The sequence below is a fragment of the Symphalangus syndactylus genome, chromosome 24, assembly GCF_028878055.3.
Source record: "Symphalangus syndactylus isolate Jambi chromosome 24, NHGRI_mSymSyn1-v2.1_pri, whole genome shotgun sequence".
NCBI lineage: Eukaryota > Metazoa > Chordata > Mammalia > Primates > Hylobatidae > Symphalangus > Symphalangus syndactylus.
Genome location: NC_072446.2, coordinates 16,064,353 through 16,085,973, shown reverse-complemented (window position 1 = coordinate 16,085,973; position 21,621 = coordinate 16,064,353). Strand labels below are relative to the sequence as shown.

General features: G+C 46.3%; 1 protein-coding gene across 4 annotated transcripts in view; it reads left to right on the top strand.

The window, feature by feature from the left end:
* CASS4 (Cas scaffold protein family member 4) overlaps positions 1-20,984 on the top strand; it is a 48,384-nt gene extending 27,400 nt beyond the window's left edge. For 2 of the 4 annotated variants that reach the window (XM_055266727.2, XM_055266728.2), the window contains exons 3-6: positions 6,653-6,754; positions 11,363-11,443; positions 12,568-13,878; positions 19,083-20,984. In XM_055266727.2, coding sequence (XP_055122702.2) covers positions 6,653-6,754; positions 11,363-11,443; positions 12,568-13,878; positions 19,083-19,490 — 1,902 coding nt within the window. In that variant the 3' untranslated portion in view covers positions 19,491-20,984. The remainder of the gene's footprint in view (positions 1-6,652; positions 6,755-11,362; positions 11,444-12,567; positions 13,879-19,082) is intronic. The other 2 variants (XM_063634002.1, XM_055266730.2) reach the window with 2 other exon arrangements.
* The last annotated feature ends 637 nt before the right edge of the window (positions 20,985-21,621 follow it).

The following is a 21,621-nucleotide window of genomic DNA, read 5'->3' as shown; positions in this document are numbered from 1 at the left end:
CAGTGGTGCAATCACTGTTCACTGCAGCCTCAAACTCGTGGCCTCCAGCAATCCTCCTGCTTCAGCCTCCCAAAGTGCTGGGATTACAGGTGTGAGCCACCATGCCTGGCCTAAAGGATCAATTTTTAAAAACAGAGGAAAAAGAGCATTCATTAAATGTAGAATGGGCTAGGCTTGGTGGCTCGTTCCTGTAATCCCAGCAGTTTGGGAGGCCAAGGCAGGAGGATTGCTTGAGCCCAGGAGTTTCAGACTAGCCTGGGCAACATAGTGAGACCTCATCTTTACTAATAATAATAAAAAATAATTAGGCAGGTGTGGTGGCAGGCACCTATAGTCCCAGCTACTCAGGAGGCTGTGGCAGCAGGACCCTTTGAGCCCAGGAGATTGAAGCTGCAGACAGCTATTATTATGGTGCCCCTGCACTCCAGCCTGGGTGACTGACCGAGACCCTGTCTTAAAAAATAATAAAACAAATGCAGAATGAAAACTTTTTTTAATGAGGAAAGGAATTAAAGTAAGGAAGGAGAAAAAGAATGCGCTATTTCCCCCAAAGCCCTGGCCTTCATGAGCTGTTGAGATGTAGAGCAGATGTGCACAGGCCTCAGTCACTGCAGGCATTTCCTGCCATCAGATGCTTTGCTTTCAGCTCCCATGACACATACCACCCAGCCACAGCTCTGGCAGAGGGTCTTGGCAAGGTCTGTGTGCAGGGAAAGGCCACTCTCCCTGAGGCATGTGCTGTGGGGGCCCCAGGAATGTGCTACTCACCATTCAGGCTTTCTCCACACCAGCTTCCAAGGTTGTCTTCAAACAGGAAAGTGTGATTCCTTAGAAGATTTTGAATACTTTACATTTTCTAACTCCCTGGGCTACAAGACATAGAACCAGACAGTTGTTACATAGAACAGCTGCCAGCACAGGCACTCGCTACAAACACCAGGAGGAAGCTGATGGAGCCTTCTGAAGCAGTCAATGAGGTGGACACTAACTGTCTTTTCTGGAACAACTGGCCCCGATCTAGGCCTGGTATGCCCAGCTGCTGTCTGAGCAGCTGACTCGGAGCAGGGCTTTGCTGAGGTTTCTTCTAAGAACAACAAGTGACATTAGCTGAAGTTAATTTGAATTTCTTCCAAAGCCATGAAAAGAAAAAACAAAAAATCAATAGCAATTCCTTCCTCTCCCTGAAAGGAAAACAGATGCGCTGTCCTCTGTTGGTTGACCAGAGGACCCTCGAAGACCACTTAAAAATCAGTTCAGTTTTCTGATCCACAGAAAAGGCTGGCACCTCCTCCCTGCTCATGCCACTCAATACAATGACAGGCTCCTACAAGGTACTTAGTAAATAGCTGTTGCATGAATGAAATTGACCAAACACAACATAAGGTTTCAAAAACGTGGAGTCCACTATCAACCGCTAGATTGACACCCGTGTGAAAGGAAAGATGAGTTTACTATTGAAACTTAACTTTGAAAAATGATCAGGGCATTAGCAATGAGATTTGCCCTTGATGTTACGTACATCAACCGTTTGAGCCCTTGCTTGTGCAGGCTGTGGCAAACAACAGAAACCACAAGGAAATTCGGGGGGGGGGGTCCCTTTAACCACTGAGCAGAGTTCTTGAGGTGGCCATAGTAAAACCCCCCGGGGGAATTTCCTGCCTTGTTTTCCTTCCTTGAGTTCTCTCCATGTCTGCCTTACCTACAAGCTTGCTCCCTTCCTTCCCTCCCTTCCTAGTTACTTACTTAAAAAAAATTTTTTTTTTTTTGGAGACAGAGTCTCGGTCTGTCACCCAGGCTGGAGTGCAGTGGCATGACCTCGGCTCGCTGCAACCTCTGCCTCCTAGGTTCAAGAGATTCTCCTGCTTCAGCCTCCCAAGTAGCTGGGAACACAGGCTCCCACCACCACGCCTGGCTAATTTTTTTTTGTATTTTTAGTAGTGACAGCGTTTTGCCATGTTGGCCAGGCTGGTCTCGAACTCCTGACCTCAGGTGATCTGCCCACCTCGGCCTCCCAAAGTGCTGGGATTACAGGCGTGAGCCACTGTGCCCAGCCTATTTACTTAAAAATTGTTTAAATTTATTGGCTGGGTGCGGTGGCTCATACCTGTAATCCCAGCAATTTGGGAGGCCAAGGCGGGTGGATCACCTGAGGTCAGGAGTTTGAGACCAGCCTGGCCAACGTAGTGAAACCCTGTCTCTACTAAAAACACAAAAATTAGCCATGTGTGGTGGTGTGCACCTGTAGTCCCAACTACTCAGGAGGCTGAGGCAGGAGAATCGCTTGAACCCAGGAAGTGGAAGTTGCAGTGAGCCGAGATCACGCCACTGCACTCCAGCTTGGGTGACAAGAGGAAAACTCTGTCTCAAAAAATAATAATAATTTTTAATTTCTTGCCTTCTCTGTGCTTGGAGTCTCTTAGCAAGAGATGTGGTCTGTGGCTTACAAGTCAGGAATGCCATCTCATTTGGCTTCTGGGGCAGCCAATGTTGCACTGGGTGATTGGGGAACTCCCAACGCCCTCTGTGTTTCTCCTTCCTCCTCTGTATCAAGAGAAGGTTGGACCCCGTCTTTTCTAAAGTCACCTTCAGTTGTACCTTTTGGTTTTTCTAAATAACCTCTCTTCTTCCTCTACTCTGAGAAGGAAGGAGCTAGAAGAACTTGAAGACCAGTTAACAATCAGTTACAGATTTTCTGATCCACAGAAAAGGCAGGCATCTCCTCCCTGCTCGTGTCATCTAGCCGTTAACCCTGAGGCTAAATCCGCCCAGAAAATACATTCCAAATGGAAGTGGCTGTTGGTAGACAAGGCGACTCTGAACCACTGGTTTTGAATTGTTTTCCCATAGTAACTTCACAGGCTTGGAACACAGCCTTTGTGAGGCATTTCACGGACTCCTTTTTATATCTGTGTTGACAGTCTGTGGACTAAGAGTGGCCCCAAATTAACATCCGAGAAGGTGGAAACATGTCATTTTTCTCAAGTTGTCCTAAGAGAGGCGTCTATGTGTCAGAATCAGACATCTCTATAGCTGGGTGCCATCTCTGCATATCTTTAGATTAGAACAACTCTGCATTTTACAGAGGAGGACATTAATTCCCAGGGAGGTGAAACTGCTCGTGCAGCCACACAGCTGATGAAGCACGACTTCCATCACCCCCAAAAACACAGCCCTTATTCCTTGATCTTCTTTCACCTGACTCTGTGGCTGACGCTATTCTTTCTGATGAACACTTTATTGAAATTTCACCTACAGATGCTAAGTTACAGCTCAGTAACTTATATCCAGACCATGAAACAACAAAACTACCACCCCAGAAGCCTCCAGTGCCTTCTCTCTGTCACTTCCCCACTAGGGTAACCACTATCTTGAGCTTTGTTTTACTTTTTATCCCAACTTCCTTAATATAGTATGCTGGCCTAATTAAAAAAAAAAAAAAACCACCACATCAAGAACATACTTGACTTCAGTTTAAATTCAGAAGGGACTCTTGTATTTCAAGAGAAAAGGGCCAGATTTCCTGGTGAAACTGCTCTTGGATCCACTAGTTCCTGAACTGGAGTTTCCTTCTGCCTCCCTAAACCTTTCGAAACTGTGTTTCTCAAACATGTTCCTTAATTGATCGCCATACTGGGCCTACGTTTTCCAAGAAGCACTGGGCATTTTTGAGCTGGCTTCCTTCCATCTGAAACGTCATATATGGGAAAGTCCCTTTGCTCTGTGGAGGTGCCCTTACAGGCAAAGGGGATCCCCACAGTCAGCCATCAGAATAAAATGGGCCTGAAGTCATGGGGAGGAATGGGCCTTGGGACAGCATTTGGAAAGGGTCTGCTGGGGGAGAAAGCTTGGTGTGTTCAAATAAGTGAGAGCTGGGAGGGAGGAGACATGGAGGTGACAGCCAGTGGTCCGGGACACTCACTCAAGGTCCCTGGGTGTGGCGGGTGCATAGCTTGTCAGACCAGGTAAGCAGCTTGGATTTCTGGCCTGGCGCGGTGGCTCACGCCTGTAATCCTTCCACTTTGGGAGGCCGAGGCAGGTGGATCACTTGAGGTCAGGAGTTCAAAACCATGGCCAACATGGTACTAAAAATACAAAAAAGTAGCGGGGCGTGGTGGCAGGCACCTGTAATCCCAGCTACTCGGGAGGCTGAGGCAGGAGAATCGCTTGAACCTGGGAGGCGGGGGTTGCAGTGAGCTGAAATGGCACCACTGCACTCTAGCCTGTGTGACAGAACGAGACTCCATCTCTAAAAAAGAAAGAAGCTTGGATTTCATTCAAAATGCAATGGGAAACCACTGATGGGCTTGTCCACCTAGACCAATCAGCCTGAGACCACCAGGAGCAAAGTCAGGTTTACTGAGTGTAAAGAGGAAGATCACAGAGCAGAGGAACCACGAGGCACCTCACAAACAGGAAAAGGTAGCGTCATGATGGGATGGGGAAATCTAAGCGAAGCTGTGTCTCTATAGGCTCTGTGCACAACAGGGCAGGGTACAGGCTGGACGAGGGCCGCTCTCCCCTTGGGAACGGCGAAGCGGAGATAAAGGGGGAGTCCTGGACCCGGAAACCCCTTGTCTGAAGTGCTACATGAGGGCCTGGGAATCAAGGCTGCTTCTTGGTCAATGACTGAGACCCCCCAGGCGAGAGTGGGATGTTTCATTCTTATTGAGAGCACTTTGGAGAGCTGTGCTTCGAGAGCCTAGGATTTTAGGGAACCAAGTTTCTCAGGGAGTAAGAAAGCAGTCATCACTCAACAAAGGGGGCTGTTTTGACATGCGACAGCTGCAGCGTGTCCCTGGAAGAAATGTTCATCCTGTTTGCATTGCAGCTGCTTTATCTGTGTCCGTGAGTCTAGCCAGATGAATGGCAGGGTGGATTTTTACAGTGTGCTAATGTTTACCATCCAAGCTGTACACATCCACTCACCAAAAACAGATAAATCTAGCACGTACATTCCCAGTGCTGCATCCTGGGGACACCATGATGAATAGAGGGACCCTGACCCAGTCCTCAGAAACTGCTCCTCCGCCTGCATTCCGCTCCCTCAGCTCTGCACATTGAAACCCTAACCACCCCCTGAGCCAACTTGGAAAGCCCCCTACTTAGCAACAGCTGCTTGGGCCCCCGGTGGGAAGTACATTCTCCCTGTCCTGGACTCCGGAGCTTCACCCTGTCCTCTCCTCCAGGCCCTGTCTCACTTCCCAGCCTGTGCCCAGCCTATGCTCAGACCTCATTTCCCTCTTAGACTTTAAGCCCATGGTAGACAGCATCTTCTACTCTAGAAAAATTCACGCATTCCTAGGCCCCTCCTAGAGACGTTCTAGTTCAGGAGGTCTGGGTGGGAGCCTTGGCAGCTGTATTATTTTAAAGTTCCCCAGGGGACTCGGATCCCTGGCTGGGTTCGGAAGCTGCTCTGTGGCACCCAGTGTGGTATCCACCATTGAGCCGACATCACTGAGCTCTGGAGGATTAACTTGAATCTGAAGTTCCCATTCACAGACCCTGGTTCCATGGCTGAGACCAGGTTTCCCAAAGTGGCTTGAGCAATAACTGGCCAAGTGCTCTCAATAAAATGTAAATTGGGGCCGGGTGCGGTGGCTCACGCCTGTAATCCCAGCACTTTGGGAGGCCAAGGCGGGTGCATCACCTAAGGTCGGGAGTTCGAGACCAGCCTGACCAATATGGCGAAACCCTGTCTCTACTGAAAACACAAAATTAGCCTGGCGTGGTGGCACATGCCTGTAGTCCCAGCTACTCGGGAGGCTGAGGCAGGAGAATCACTTGAACCCAGGAGGCAGAGGTTGCAGTGAGACGAGATTGCACCATTGCACTCCAGCCTGGGCAACAGGAGTGAAACTCCATCTCAAAAAAAAAAAAAGTATATATATATAAATTGGATGGTCAGTCCCATCCTTTGTAGGATAAAATTCAAACTCCTTCACTGACCTGCTCTCTGTTAACCTTTCCCACTCCATCTCTCCCTCCTACCCTCCCTCACTCCTCTACATCACTTTCACATTGCCAGATTCTCTTCTGCCTCCCACTGCTGCCAGCAAAAGCTGCCAGCTGCAGCTCATCTGGTCACCTCCTGCTTCCCTGCCTCAGCCCAGGTGACGAGTCCTTAGACAGCTCTCAGGCCTCAGTTTCCTCCCAGACCTTGTTGGTTCCTCCACCTTACATTCTTAAAGTCCCCTCTGCCTATTGCGTGCATGTCTCCAGTCTCAGCCTAGCTAGATGAATGTAGATGAATAGCCCAGTATCAGAGTCACAGCCTCCTGGTCGCTAGAGAACATCAGAATCCCCTGGCAAGCTTGTTAACACTGCAGGTTCCAGCCCCTGCTCAACACCCAGAGACTCCGTCCAACCCGCGTGGGCCCAAGAATCTGCATGTTAACCTGCTTCAGGCGAACTTCCCAGGTGAGGCAGATACAAGACATCATGGACCACCTGCGAGGAAGGCTGCCTCCACCAGGGAGCCTCCCACCCGTACCCTGCTGCCTTGAGAGTGAAGAGCCTGCCATCGGGGATGCCAGGCAACCCCCTCAGCAGTGTCCACCCAGCTGTCTCTGCTTTTGGAGAGATAACTTTGAACCTGATTGTGATCATCAGAGTGACATTTCCTTTTCCTCTGCTCTCCTCCTTTCTCTCCAAGGCCATCCTCACGCTTCCCAGACCTGCCCGGGCCTCACTGCCGACTCTGCCTTCCCAGGTGTATGATGTGCCTACCCAGCACCGGGGCCCCGTGGTTCTGAAGGTGAGCCTTGTTCAGGTGCCCCGCATCATCCAGACCTCTGCGCCCAGAGTCTGGGGTTCCTGGCATCACGCCCACATTGCATTTCAGCATTACCATGGAGGCCAGGGGCTCAGCCTCCAGAATACACATCACCACTCAGAGGCCAACTTCATAACCTCCTTTTTACCCGTGGAGTCCAGTCCTGCTCCAGAAAACATTATGACTACTTGAGTTCTGAATATTTTGAAATTTTTACTTTTCATTTATAATAGATTTTTTCTTTTTATTTTTGAGATGGGGTCTTGCTATGTTGACCAGGCTGGTCTCGAACTCCTGGCCTCAAGCAATCCTCCTATCTCAGCCTCCCAAAGTGCTGGGATTATGGGCATAAGCCACCATGCCCAGCCATTATTTATAATAGATATTTAATGTATGTATGTGTGTACACACACACACACACACACATTTTTTTAAAATGATAGTTTGAAGGATAGGCACCACAGTCTTAACATGGGTTATCATTGATTATCTTATCATTGATTATCTTAACATTGATTATCTCTGGGGGAAGAAATTTTAGTTGTTTTTTTTTTTTTAACTTGTTTGTATATAAGTGGAACATCACATTTGTAAGACATGCTTCATGTGATCAAAAAATAGCTTCGCTCCTTTCTTAGCCCACCCAAATGCTCTGTGGTGGCGTTCTCCCCACCCACCTACCGCTGGGATCAGTAGCTCCCAACCTTCGTTGTATGCAAAAGCATCTGAGAGCTTTAGCCATCTGGTGCCTGTGCGCCAACCCCAGAGACTGTTGAATCAGGTCTAGATGGGGCCCAAACATCAGGATTTTTAAAAGCTCTCAGGTGATTGTACTGAGCAGCCAGGATTGAGAACCACAGTTCCAGTCTAAATAAAATTTCAAGCAGGCTCTGTGACTTCCTGGTCACTCACAGGTAATAAGTCACTTTTGGCCAGGGGCGGAAGCTCCCTCCTATAATCCCAGCACTTTGGGAGGCCAAGGCAGGAGGATCACTTGACGCTAGGGGTTCAAGACAAGCCTGGCCAACATGGTGAAACCCCGTCTCTCCTAAAAATACAAAAATTAGCTGGGCATGGTGGTTCACGCCTGTAGTCCCAGCTAGTAGGGAGGCTGAGGCGGGAGAATCACTTGAACCTGGAAGGTGGAGGTTGCAATGAGCTGAGATCACACCACTGTACTCCAGCCTGGGTGACAGAGCAAGACTCTGTCTGAAAAAATAAAATAAAAATCAAAAATTAAAAAAAAAGAAGTCACTTTAGCCTCGCTAGGCTCAGTTGAGGAATTTAATTGTCCAGGCAATAATCAAACTTTCTAGTTCCTTTAAAGCTAAAGCTCCTGCTGCCTGGCTTGGGCCTGCCTGCTGGGCTGGGCTCCAGGGACTGGCTAAGTTCTCTGCTGGTTCACCCATCTCAGGTTTCTACCCTTTCTTACTCACTGTGTGGTCTCAGACTCCTGCAGGGCTCCAAGAGGCAGGCAGGGAGAAAAGTCCTGCTCACCTGGTTCTGTTGGCAGGGGTGCTAATAGCAGTGGCCAGTATGGCAAGCTGATTCTTTCTCTTCTGGGGCATTCCTGTAAGTGCCCCCCACCTCCTACCCCTCACCTCCTTGCTGAACCTCTCTCACCTGCAAGTCTCTCCAGGTGGACAAATGCATCTCCTCTGGCTGCTGGCTCCTCCCTTAGCTCTGGGGCAGGCAGGTCATTTCCAGCCACATCCTCCTGAGATTTCCTGAGCCATTCCTCCCGGGCTCTTGCTCCAGCTCTTGTGTGAGCCATGCCTGGTCCATGACAAACACACAAGCTCCCTTTGCCATGACAGACTCCAGGAGCACAGGCGCTTGCCTTGGGTGCAAAAGTTATCAATGGGCCGGGCGCGGTGGCTCACGCCTGTAATCCCAGCACTTTGGGAGGCCGCGGCAGGTGGATCACGAGGTCAGGAGACGGAGACCATCCTGGCTAACACGGTGAAACCCCATCTCTACTAAAAATACAAAAAATTAGCCGAGCATGGTGGTGGGCGCCTGTAGTCCAGCTACTTGGGAGGCTGAGGCAGGAGAATGGCATGAACCTGGGAGGCGGAGCTTGCAGTGAGCCGAGATCGCGCCACTGCACTCCAGCCTGGGCAACAGAGCAAGACTCCGTCTCAAAAAAGAAAAAAAAAAGGTTATCAATGAAGACACACTTGTATGACTCACTTCACTCACTTTGCCCTAATCCCGGCCCCACTAGACCCTGTCTTTATGTAAAAGTGTGACATTTTGTTCACCATGATTTTTTTGCATTATGATTTTTTAAAATATTGCATTTTAAATAGTATTTACCTTGATGACTGAGTTTTTTGGTGCCCTCTTAATGTTGTGCCCAAGGCAACTGCTTTGCTCTCCTCCCCCTGGTCCTGACCCTGAGAACAGGCCATCCACAGCACGGCTGCCACCCTCTCTCTTTTCACCTTTCCCAAGCCAGAGTCAGCCCCCATCCACTGTGACCCCAAGCTCAGGGGATACAACTCAAGTCATTGAATGGTCCCATGGGAGCACTTAATGGTTTGCTTTTGGGGAGCGAAAGGCAACCCCCACTACACTGCACCCCATTTCCCAGCTGAGAAGAGCCCTCAGGAGACTCACAGCCCAACTCCCTCTAAAGAAACCCCTTCCAATGTCCAACTATTTCTCTCTTTCTTTGCAAAACCTATTTTGGTGCTCTCTTGCCTTGCTTTGCAATTTGTAACCTGTTTTTTGTATCCTAATATGTATGCTTTTTAATTACTGTACATATTACATATACAATATGTCATATCATATATATATCTCAAGCCACTGAAGGAGTTTGAGCAGGGGAGTGACAATCAGATTTTTAGGAAGCACACATCATCACTGGCCATCAGAGAAATGCAAATCAAAACCACCATGAGATACCATCTCACCCCAGTTAGAATGGCGATCATTAACAAGTCAGGAAACAACAGGTGCTTAGAGGATGTGGAGAAATAGGAACACTTTTACACTGTTGGTGGGACTGTAAACTAGTTCAACCATTGTCGAAGACAGTGTGGTGATTCCTCAAGGATCTAGAACTAGAAATATCATTTGACCCAGCCATCCCATTACTGGGTATATACCCAAAGGATTATAAATCATGCTGCTATAAAGACACATGCACACATATGTTTATTGCGGCACTATTCACAATAGCAAAGACTTGGAACCAACCCAAATGTCCATCAATGATAGACTGGATTAAGAAAATGTGGCACATATACACCATGGAATACTATGCAGCCATAAAAAATGATGAGTTCATGTCCTTTGTAGGGACATGGATGAAGCTGGAAACCGTCATTCTGCACAAACTATCGCAAGGACAGAAAACCAAATAACGCATGTTCTCACTCATAGACGGGAATTGAACAATGAGAACACTTGGGCACATGGTGGAGAACATCACCCACTGGGGCCTATCATGGGGTGGGGGGAGCGGGGGAGGGATAGCATTAGGAGATATACCTAATGTAAATGACGAGTTAATGGGTGTAGCACACCAACATGGCAGATGTATACATACGTAACAAACCTGCACGTTGTGCACATGTACCTTAGAACTTAAAGTATAATAATAAAAAATTAATAAACTAATTACACAGATAAAAATAAATAAATAAAAATAAAAAATAAAAAAGATTTTTAGGAAGCACAGGGCCTGGCACTTAGGTCGTTGCTAAGACGCACATTTATCAAATGAGTCTCTCACACCCTGTTTTTATTGCTGTTGTGATGTGCACAGTGTCATCCAGCTTCATGTCTGGTCATTAGTGCGCACTCGTTAAATATTTGCAGAATAAATATGAATGATAAAACAGGAAAATTTCTACTGAGAAAAAGAAAGAAGACATATTAAGTCTCAATCTCATTTATCCTCTGGCTTAATTTTAAGACGAACTCAAGATAAATTACCATTTTTAATTTAGGCAACTGCAGTTAAGGCTCTGTTGTTTTCCCCCCAACCTTTGGTTGCGAAGTCTCTCTCTTTTTTTTTTTTTTTGAGATGGAGTTTCGCTCCTGTTGCTCAGGCTGAGTGCAATGGCACGATCTTGGCTCACCACGAGCTCCACCTCCCAGGTTCAAGTGATTCTCCTGCCTCAGCCTCCCGAGTAGCTTGGATTATAGGCATGTGCCACCATGCCAGGCTAATTTTGTATTTTTAATAGAGTTCTCCATGTTGGCCAGGCTGGTCTCGAACTCCTGACCTCAGGTGATCCGCCTGCCTCAGCCTCCCAAAGTGTTGGGATTAGAGGCGTGAGCCACCGCACCCAGCCTAGAAGTCTCTTTTTAAAGCACAAAGTCCATTGTTGAATGTATACCCTGTTATGGGAAAAACTTAGGACTGTAATGTCCCCTGCGCTGCCTCAGACAAGGAAGGCGGGGGACGCATCACCTAGATTTCCACCATTAGACCGTCATGACCAAAAGCACCAAAAAGTCTTCAGGAATTTGTGTCTTCCTTTGGAAAAAAAACATTGGAATAGGGAGCGTTTGTGATGTGTAGTCATTAGGAAAGAAACATTCAAGTTGTCTGCCTTTGTGGTCTTTCCCCAGGAGCCAGAGAAGCAGCAGTTATACGACATACCAGCCAGCCCCAGGAAGGCAGGACTCCATCCCCCAGCCAGCCAAGCAAGTGTAAGTATAAAGAGGTGCTAAGGTGCGGTGTTGTGAACACATAAAAATCCTCTCAGAAATGTTATTAGCTTGGGGCCAGGCGCGGTGGCTGAAGCCTGTAATCCCAGCGCTTTGAGAGGCCGAGGCGAGTGCATCACCTGAGGTTGGGAGTTCAAGACCAGCCTGGCCAACATGGCAAAACCCCATCTCTACTAAAAATACAAATATTGACCGGGCGTGGTAGCGGGCGCCTGTAATCCCAGCACTTTGGGAGGCTGAAGTGGGCAGATCACTTGAGGTCAGGAGTTCAAGACCAGCCTGCCCAACGTGGTGTAACCTTGTCTCTAATAAAATACAAAAATTAAAAAAAAAAAAGAAAGAAATGTTATTAGCTTGGTCAAAAATTAGAATGCAAATTCCTCATAACAGAGACCTTTTTGCATTTGAGGTAAAACCTCTCATTGCGCTTGTGTTCAGGAATAGGACTAATTATGTGGTTGGGATAAGTCATTTAACTTCTGTTTTTATGGGCTGGGAGTATTAAGTGAGATAATCCTGCAAAGGACCTGGGACAGTGCCTGGCACAGTGCGAGATTATGTAATGGCTTCTTATTATGACAGACCTCAGGGGCGTGCTGTGATACAGTACACTTTTATCTGTATTGGGCAAAGGACTTTATTTGAAATCTGTGTAATCTATGTTTATAATTGGATTCTACCACGTGTCCCACAGACACACTTACACCCAAGGTCATTAGGGAATATCTTACAAGAAAGCTGGCATCTCGCCATGTCAGGGGGATGCACAGGAGTTTGGTGGATGGAAAAGAAAGGGTTGCAAGGGCATTTAGAGCAGAGAAAGCAGTTTGGGTAAAATGTAGTGGCATGAGTCAGTGTTCTAAGTTCAGGGGAAAGTAAACAGCTTGGGTGGCTGGACCTGTAAGCAGATGGTGGCAGACAAGGTGGAGTCAGCGTGGTGGAAGTGGAAAGAAATGAGCCTCAAAAGAATTGTGAAGGACCTTGAGTGGTAACAGAAATTGGAGAGCCACTGAAGGAGCGGGGGAGTGATGATGAGATTTAAATAAGGCACTCGCACCCTCTTTTGAAAGCTACTAACCCGGCAACTCTGTGTGATTCTCCCACAGCGGCAGGGTGTTCCCCTGATATCAGCGACTACCTTAAGTAGAGGCGGCTACAGCACATTACCAAATCCTCAGAAATCGGAATGGATTTATGACACTCCAGTGTCTCCAGGAAAGGCCAGCATCAGAAACACGCCTCTCACCAGCTTTGCAGAAGAATCAAGGCCCCACGCTCTCCCCAGTTCCAGCTCCACTTTCCACAATCCTCCAAGTGGCAGATCCAGGTCCCCCACTCCACAACTGAATAACAATGTGCCCAAGCAGAAAAAACTCAGTCTTCCAGAAATTCCTTCTTATGGCTTTCTTGTACCCAGAGACACATTTCCTTTAGATAAAGATGTCAGCTACAAGGTTCCTTCAAGCTTTCTGATTCCCCGAGTGGAACAGCAGAACACCAAGCCCGAAATTTACAACATCCCTAAAGCAATGTCGAGTGTTTCTCAGGCTGGGAAGGAGCTGGCGAAAGCCAAGGAGGTGTCAGAGAATTCCACGGGCCATAATTCCTCATGGTTCTCCAGACGGACAACTTCCCTATCTCCTGAACTGGACAGATTATCAGGTTCCAGTTCTGACAGCGGAGCTAGCATCGTTTCTTCGTGCTCCACCACATCCACCGACGACTCCTCCAGCTCTTCCTCGGAGGAGTCGGCAAAGGAGCTCTCCTTGGACCTGGATGTGGCCAAGGAGACAGTGAGGGCTCTGCAGCACAAGGTGGTCAGCTCTGTCGCTGGCCTGATGCTCTTTGTCAGTAGGAAGTGGAGATTCCGAGACTACCTGGAGGCCAACATTGATGCAATCCACAGGTCCACTGAGCACATAGAAGAATCTGTAAGAGAATTTCTGGATTTTGCCCGAGGAGTCCATGGGACTGCCTGTAACCTCACTGACAGTAACCTTCAGAACAGAATTCGGGACCAGATGCAGACAATCTCCAACTCCTACCGCATCCTGCTTGAAACAAAGGAAAGCTTGGATAATCGCAATTGGCCTCTGGAAGTTCTTGTGACTGACAATGTCCAGAACAGCCCAGATGACCTTGAGAGGTTTGTCATGGTGGCACGGATGCTTCCAGAAGACATCAAGAGGTTTGCCTCTATTGTCATTGCCAATGGAAGGCTCCTTTTTAAGCGGAACTGTGAAAAGGAAGAGACTGTGCAGTTGACCCCAAATGCAGAATTTAAGTGTGAAAAATGCATCCAGCCTCCCCAAAGAGAAACTGAATCTCACCAAAAGAGTACCCCTTCCACTAAGCAAAGGGAAGATGAACGCTATTCTGAACTATTAAAGAAAAATAGAGCAAATATCTGTGGACAGGTGAGTTCAGAGTTCCAAGTGATCGAAAAAGGGGCTTCAATTTTACCTGGAGTAGTGGCTACTAAGATGCTGAGACTCTTTTGATAGTGTATAGGCTTTGGGGAGACACTGGTTCCATTTTCTAGAAAATAAAATTTATGAAAGTAAAATTCTTGATGAAATCTTATTAACAAGTCAGATAAAGATAGATCAGCAGAGGCAGATAGGTCAGTTGATTTGGATTTCTTCCGAAAACTTTTGGCGCTCAAGTTTACCATGATATTAGAATTAAAAGGGATTTTTAAATTTTTTGAAAATCTATTTTCTGAGTAGATTTTTAAAACCTCACCACCAAGTCTCTTTGCATTTTTGAAAGTTATAAATTTAGTCATTCTCAGTGTGTTTCTTAGCAATGAAAGAGGAAGTAGAAACATTCTTTCAAATTGCTCATGATCAGCCTCCAGACTTTAGCTACTCTTAGAAATACTTTTCTGAGGCTGGGCGTGGTGGCTCATGCCTGTAATTCCAACGCTTTGGGAGGCCAACGCAGGAGGATCCCTTGAGGCAGGAGTTTGAGACCAGCATGGCCAACATGGTGAAACCCCATCTCTACTAAAAATACAAAAATTAGCCGGGCGTGGTGGTGTGCGCCTGTAATTCCAGCTACTCAGGAGGCTGAAGCAGGAGAATCACTTGAACCCAGGAGGCAGAGGTTGCAGTGAGCTGAGATTGCACCACTGCACTCCAGCCTGGACCATAGAGCAAGACTCTGTCTCAAGAACAAAAAAAAAAAAGGAAAAGACAGAAAGAAATACTTTTCTGGTTGAGTTCAGACATTATAGAGTGAGATGCTTCAGTTCAGGGATTGTGAGCCTTAAGAGGCCCAGAAGTCACTTGGGGGCTGTGTCAAGGAGATAATTTGGTGCTTTCAGCCCCAACCTTTGTGTTCTGCCGAAATGCCTGGTGGTGTAGGAGCTTTAACATGTTCTAGAAATTTGGATGTTTAAAATTTACATACACATATATATAACTTTAAACAAAGCCATGTGGGTCTTTATATCAGGCCATGTTGATAGGCAAAATTCAGCCTTTGGGTGGCCAAAGTCTCCTTTGGTTGAGAAAAGGAATCAGTAGGCAGAACCATCAACAGAAAATATGAGAAAGAATGCTCAAGTCTAAAGTGAACTTAAACAGTTCCACCGTAGTGTAAAACACCACTCGATTTGGTAATTTGAAGGGATTTTATTTTTCAGACATTGCCTAACTTAGAAGAGAAAGAGAAACCTATCTTAGAACAAAGGTTAGATGAAAACAAAGACTTAGGAACCATGGTGAGCCATAGCACTCACTCTCTAAAGCCTCTGATTCCTACACTCTATTGCTACATTCGTCTCATCACGCTACGGATAGGTCAACGTTACAGCCATGACCCACATGGGTGAGAGTTCGTTTCTGTGATTCTTTGTCCTTTATTTTAGCAAGAGAGTCCTGGAGATCACTGAGTCTAATGAACGAACCCCAGGGAATGAAAGTGAAGCATTAACCATTACTGAAATGACTCCAGGCACTCTGCAAGGTTGTTGTGGGTGGTACTGACGGGGCTAAATAGGACTGACTCAGTTCCTCTTTGACATTCTGATTTAATGTTTCTGATTACAACAGGAAATCTTGATTTGGGGCTTGTATATCTTCAACACCTCTTTTACACTTGATGTTCTTCCTTTTTTTTAAAAAAAAAGTCAAAGATGTTATCATCGTGCTTATTTTTATTGGTTTCCTTCTATTTGTGGTAAATGACAGTAGTTTTCCATTTACCATTTTTCATGGTTTCCTTTAAATTAATGTAAGTAAAAACAATGGGTCCATTTAAAGAAAAGGAATGAAGTAGAAGTTAAGAGGAAGGTTGGCCGGGCGCGGTGGCTCACGCTTGTAATCCCAGCACTTTGGGAGGCCGAGGCGGGCGGATCACGAGGTCAGGAGATCGAGACCACGGTGAAACCCCGTCTCTACTAAAAAATACAAAAAATTAGCCGGGCGTGGTGGCGGGCGTCTGTAGTCCCAGCTACTCAGAGAGGCTGAGGCAGGAGAATGGCGTGAACCCAGGAGGCGGAGCTTGCAGTGAGCCGAGATCGCGCCACTGCACTCCAGCCTGGGCGACAGAGCGAGACTCCGTCTCAAAAAAAAAAAAAAAAAAAAAGAAGAAGTTAAGAGGAAGGTGGAAAGAGTATAACTTGTAAGGGTTGTAAAGGTTGTCTCTGAATAACTGAAGCTTGGGAAACTTACCTAGGTTATAGGGCAGATGGGGTAGAGGGTGGAAGAAAAGGATGTCCGATGACTAGGATAAGGTCATGTACCTTCTCAGAGGCAAACTAGGACAAGAATTCAGGCCTCCTGATGCTCAGTTCCCTGAACCCCAAACACTAGTCTTTGGGCCTGCCATATTGCTGACAGTCATGCTATTTTGTTCAACATTAAGTACACCTTAGACTAGTGGTTCTCAAATTTGAGTGTATCACAAACACCTATGAGCTTTGTTAAAACTCACATGGCTGGCCGGGTATGGTGGCTCACGCCTGCAATCCCAGCACTTTGGGAGGCCGAGGCGGGTGGATTACCTGAGGTCAGGAGTTTGAGACCAGCCTGACCAACATGGTGAAACCCTGTCTCTACTAAAAATACAAAAAATTAGCTGGGCATGGTAGTGGGCACCTGTAATCCCAGCTACTTGGGAGGCTGAGGCAGGAGGATTGCTTGAACCCGGAAAGCAGAGGTTGCAATGAGCTGAGATCGTGCCTCTGCACTCCAGTCTGGGCAACAAACAAACAAAAACAAACAAACTTGCATGGCTGGGCCCCGCTCTCAGAATTTTTGATCTAGTAGGTCTGGGGTGGAGCATAATAATGTGCATTTCTAGCAAGTTTGCAGGTGATGTTGATGCTTCTGGTCTAAGGACCTCACTTAGAAAGCCCCCACTTTAGAGTGACAGCATTTCTCAGTGGAGGCCCGGGGCACCACTGGCCACTGGGTGGACAATTCTCCACTGCGTGGTGAACCGTTCAGCATCCCAGAACCCCTGCCCGCTCACTGCCTGTAGAAGTCCCTAGTCAATGCGATAACCAAAACTATCTCCACACATTTCCAGCACCCCAAGTTAAGAATCATAGTACATTTTTCACCTCCCTACAGTTAATATTTTCACTTAAGATGCTCATAATATGATGCCTACATCATTACTTCTCGTTATTTCTAAACTCTTCTTTTTTTTTTTTTTTTTTTTTGAGATGGAGTCTCGCTCTTTCACCCAGGTGGGAATGCAGTGGTGTGATCTCGACTCATTGCAACCTCCACCTCACAGGTTCAGGTGATTCTCCTGCCTCAGCCTCCTGAGTAGCTGGGACTACAGGCACCCACCACCACGTCCGGCTAATTTTTTGTATTTTTAGTAGAGACAGGGAGTCGCCATGTTGGCCAGGCTCATCTCAAACTCCTGACCTCAAGTGACTCTCCTGCCTCAGCCTCCCAAAGTGCTGGGATTACAGGTGTGAGTCACCATGCCCAGCTCCCCCCTTTTTTTTTTTCTGAGACAGTGTTTTGCTCTGTTGCTGAGGCTAGAGTGCAGTGGTGAGATCGTGGCTCACTGCAGCCTTCACCATCCAGGTTCAATCGATTCTCCCACCTCAGCCTCCCAGGTAGCTGGGACTACAGGCCCACACCGCCATACCTGGCTAATTTTTGTTTTGTTTTGTTTTTGGTAGAGACAAATGTTGCCAAGGCTAGTTTCAAACTCCTAGGGTTAAGCGATCCTCCTGCCTCGGCCTCCCAAAGTGCTGGGATTACAGGCATGGGTCACTGCACTCAACCTGCTTCATTCTTACACTCCCTGCTTCCAAGAGTCCATCTGAACTGACATCTCAATCTTTCCTTCACTTTCTATAACAAAGACAATCATTGTTTTCATTTTCCAAATATGCAATTCTAATAATGAATATGCTTCTTCGAAGTATACCTTCCTCCTCCTTGTCCAGTTAGACAAGGAAGTTACCCCTCCAACCCTACCAGCCCCTGGAGACATAACCCCCTTCTGAAAACATCAGTTGTATGCCCTATCTGTCTGAATGCTTCCGAGCTGTGAATTTTGTGATAATATGTAAATGTGAGCATGTGAAATTTAATGGAAAAAAAGCGAGTTTCAGACCTAGAGCTCCAGATCTCTCGAGTGCTAACGGAATGGCCAGAGGCAGCCTTTTCTCTTCTCTGAGCTTCACCTTTCAATTGTTACCTGGAGTTGTGGCCACTAAGTTAGGTACTGAAAATCTTTGAGAGTATGTAGGATTTGGGAGATGTTGGTTCCATTTTCCAGAAAATAAAATTCATGAATGTAAAATTTTGATGAAACCTTATTAGCAAATATGATAAATATTTTAATATTAAGGCAAAAAATAAAATAAATAATAATATTAAGGCAGATAGGTCAGGGTATTTAGTTTCTTCTGGAAATGTTGGGCGTTCTGGTATACCTTTGATACTGAAATCAGAGGATTTTTGGCTTTTCAAACGTTTTTAAATCTGTTCTTTGAGAAAATTTTAAATCTTACCAAGTTTTCCTGCATTTTTAAAAGTTACAAATTTAGCTGGATGCAGTGGCTCACCCCTGTAATCCCAGCACTTTAGGAGGCTGAGGTGGGCGGATCATTTGAGATCAGGAGTTCAAAACCAATCTGGCCAACATAGTGAAACCCCATCTCTACTAAAAATACAAAAATTAATTGGGTGTGGTGGCAGGTGCCTGTAACCCAGCTACTCAGGAGGCTGAGGCAGGAGAATTGCTTGAACCCAGAAGGTGGAGGTTGCAGTAAGCTGAGATTGCACCACTGCACTCCAGCCTGGAAGACAAAGGAAAACTCTGTCTCAAAAAAAAAAAAGTTATAAATATAGTCATTGCCAATGTGTTTCTTAAAATGGGTTTCTTGTGGTTGGTTTATTGAGATGATTGAATACAATTATATATGTATGTATTACAATATAATATTGTATATATTATATATTACAGTGTCTTGAAAACATTAATTGGTTAGACAACTGTTGCAGTATTGGGCTTCCCAAATCAAACCATGCTTTTTTTAAAAAAAAAAAAATAAAGTCTTGCAAATCTAGCCAAAACAGGAAAGGGCAGACAGCCACAGCCCATTGATTGAATCTCCTATTTTCTTCCTTCCCTTCTTTAGAATCCTGGCCCTCTTATACCCCAGCCTTCGAGTCAACAGACTCCTGAGAGGAAACCCCGCTTATCTGAACACTGCCGGCTGTACTTTGGGGCGCTCTTCAAAGCCATCAGCGCATTTCACGGCAGCCTCAGCAGTAGCCAGCCCGCGGAGATCATCACTCAGAGCAAGCTGGTCATCATGGTGGGACAGAAGCTGGTGGACACGCTGTGCATGGAGACCCAGGAGAGGGACGTGCGCAACGAGATCCTCCACGGCAGCAGTCACCTCTGCAGCCTGCTCAAGGACGTAGCGCTGGCCACTAAGAATGCCGTGCTCACGTACCCCAGCCCTGCTGCACTGGGGCACCTCCAGGCGGAGGCCGAGAAGCTGGAGCAACACACACGGCAGTTCAGAGGGACACTGGGATGAGGACTCTCTACCTCCCTTCCTCCTCTGCTCACCTCTCAGCTTCACACCCACAACTTGTGCAACTCTGTCCTGTGGGAAAAGCCAGCCAGGGCATACACCGATGAGCTGAAACAGACCTGGTGCTCAAAGCTGTTAGTACCAAGTGGCTAAGCAACCCTAGGGCATTGACTTACCCCACAGGGGGTCAGGAAAGAGAGTCAGGTATGAGGTAAAGACCTTGTGAAGTTTAGCATATATGGAGTATGCAGTATCAGCTTGAAGTGACTTCGTAGAAATAATAGTTTATATTGATTAAATGTGTGCATGTTTTGTTTGTTTGTTTTTTGAGACAAAGTCTCGCTCTGTCACACAGGCTGGAGTGCAGTGGCGTGATCTCAGCTCACTGCAACCTCCGCCTCTGGGTTGAAGCAATTCTGCCTCAGCCTCCCGAGTAGCTAGTACCACAGGCATGCGCCACCATGCCCAGCTAATTTTTGTATTTTTTTTAATGTAAGGTCTCACATATTTATTACTGAACCCAGCCAACCAATGCATTCATAACAGATTCACAGAGAAAAAATATATTCCCAATAAAACATGTACAACTCTCCAGAGAGTTGTGACATTTTCAGCTTGATGTGGTAACATGACTGCGACCTTCAGACAGCATAAATATGTGTGCCCTCTCATGTGCAATTCCTTATAGGGCCAGCTTGGTTCTTCTCCAATGTCTCCTTTTGGAGTTGTACCTGATTTTATTACCAGTTTTCATCTTAATCCACTGGGGAGTGGGGGCAATTTTGTTTTAATTTCTTGGTCAGGAATCACTTAATCCTGAAAGTCTTATGAGAAGACATGGCAAGAAGCGGAGTCAAGCACACACCATGATGGCAGAGAAAGGAAGAGCTAATTTTTGTATTTTTAGTAGAGTTGGGGTTTCACCATGTTAGCCAGGCTGGTCTGGAACTCCTGACCTCAGGCCATCCCCCGCCTCAGCCTCCCAAAGTGCTGAGATTACAGGCGTGAGCCACCATTCCCGGCGTGTATGTGTTTTAAATTCACTCATTTAACACTTATGTATTGGATGCCTACTACACGCCAAGTTCTAGGTACTGGAAACATAGCAGTGTATCAGATGCCTTGCCCTCTTGGAGCTTATAATCTAGTAGGGGAGTCAGAGAGTAAAGCGATGAAGAAATACATACACAGTATAGCAGGTGCCAGGAAAAACGTAAGTAGGGGAAGCGCAAGAAAACTTATCTTAAAATGGTTAATTTTTATTGCATCCACTAGATAATAGAGTAAGTTTTTTTGTTGTTTTGAATTGAATTAGTTCTGTGAGATTGGTACAAATTATGTATGTGTCTTGCACCCATAAATATAAATTTTTGCTATGTTACTTTAACCTAAAGATAGATGTTATATTTACGACATAACATGATCTGTTGGGTTCTCTATTAATTTATTTCATGCATTACAGATTCTGGGTTGATAAATTCTACTCAATTTGAAAAATTTTATACTTTGTCTCAAATCTGTTACAATTTATATTGGTTGGTGCAAAAGCAATTGTGGTTTTTGCCATACCATAGCAAAAACCACAATTGTTTTTGCACCACCCTAATAATATTAATATAATCATGACTTTAAACATCATTTGCAGCATTCTTTTTTTGGAAAAGCCTTTGATCTGTGTCACCCAAGTGAAGCCTCCGATGTTTATTTTTGTCACTCCCGTGCTTCTCCCTGAAGTCTGCAGGGAGATGGAGTAGAGGCTGCGCTCTTAGGCACCGGATTGGGGCTGGAAAACAAAGCCATCACCTGTGGTGGTGCAGACAGGAAGGCGTGGTGTGGACAGGATGCCCATCATTGGGCACAGATATGAGTGGCGCGGAGCTCCCCTCAACTCAAACCACCTCCTCTTCCTCTCCTTGTAGCTGAGTCCTCAGCTCACGTTGCCATGGTTACATCATCACTTCATTTTAAGTGAAGGTCTGGGTCTCCTAAATGCATAAACACCTCTACAGCTTGGAGGAGCATCTCCAGGCTGTAAGTCACCTGAAATGATACCAAGTCCAACTCCTATCTGCTACTCTTTCCTTGGTAGGCACTTGTAAAATGTTGACTGCTGGAGGCTGGTTATTTTTATTAA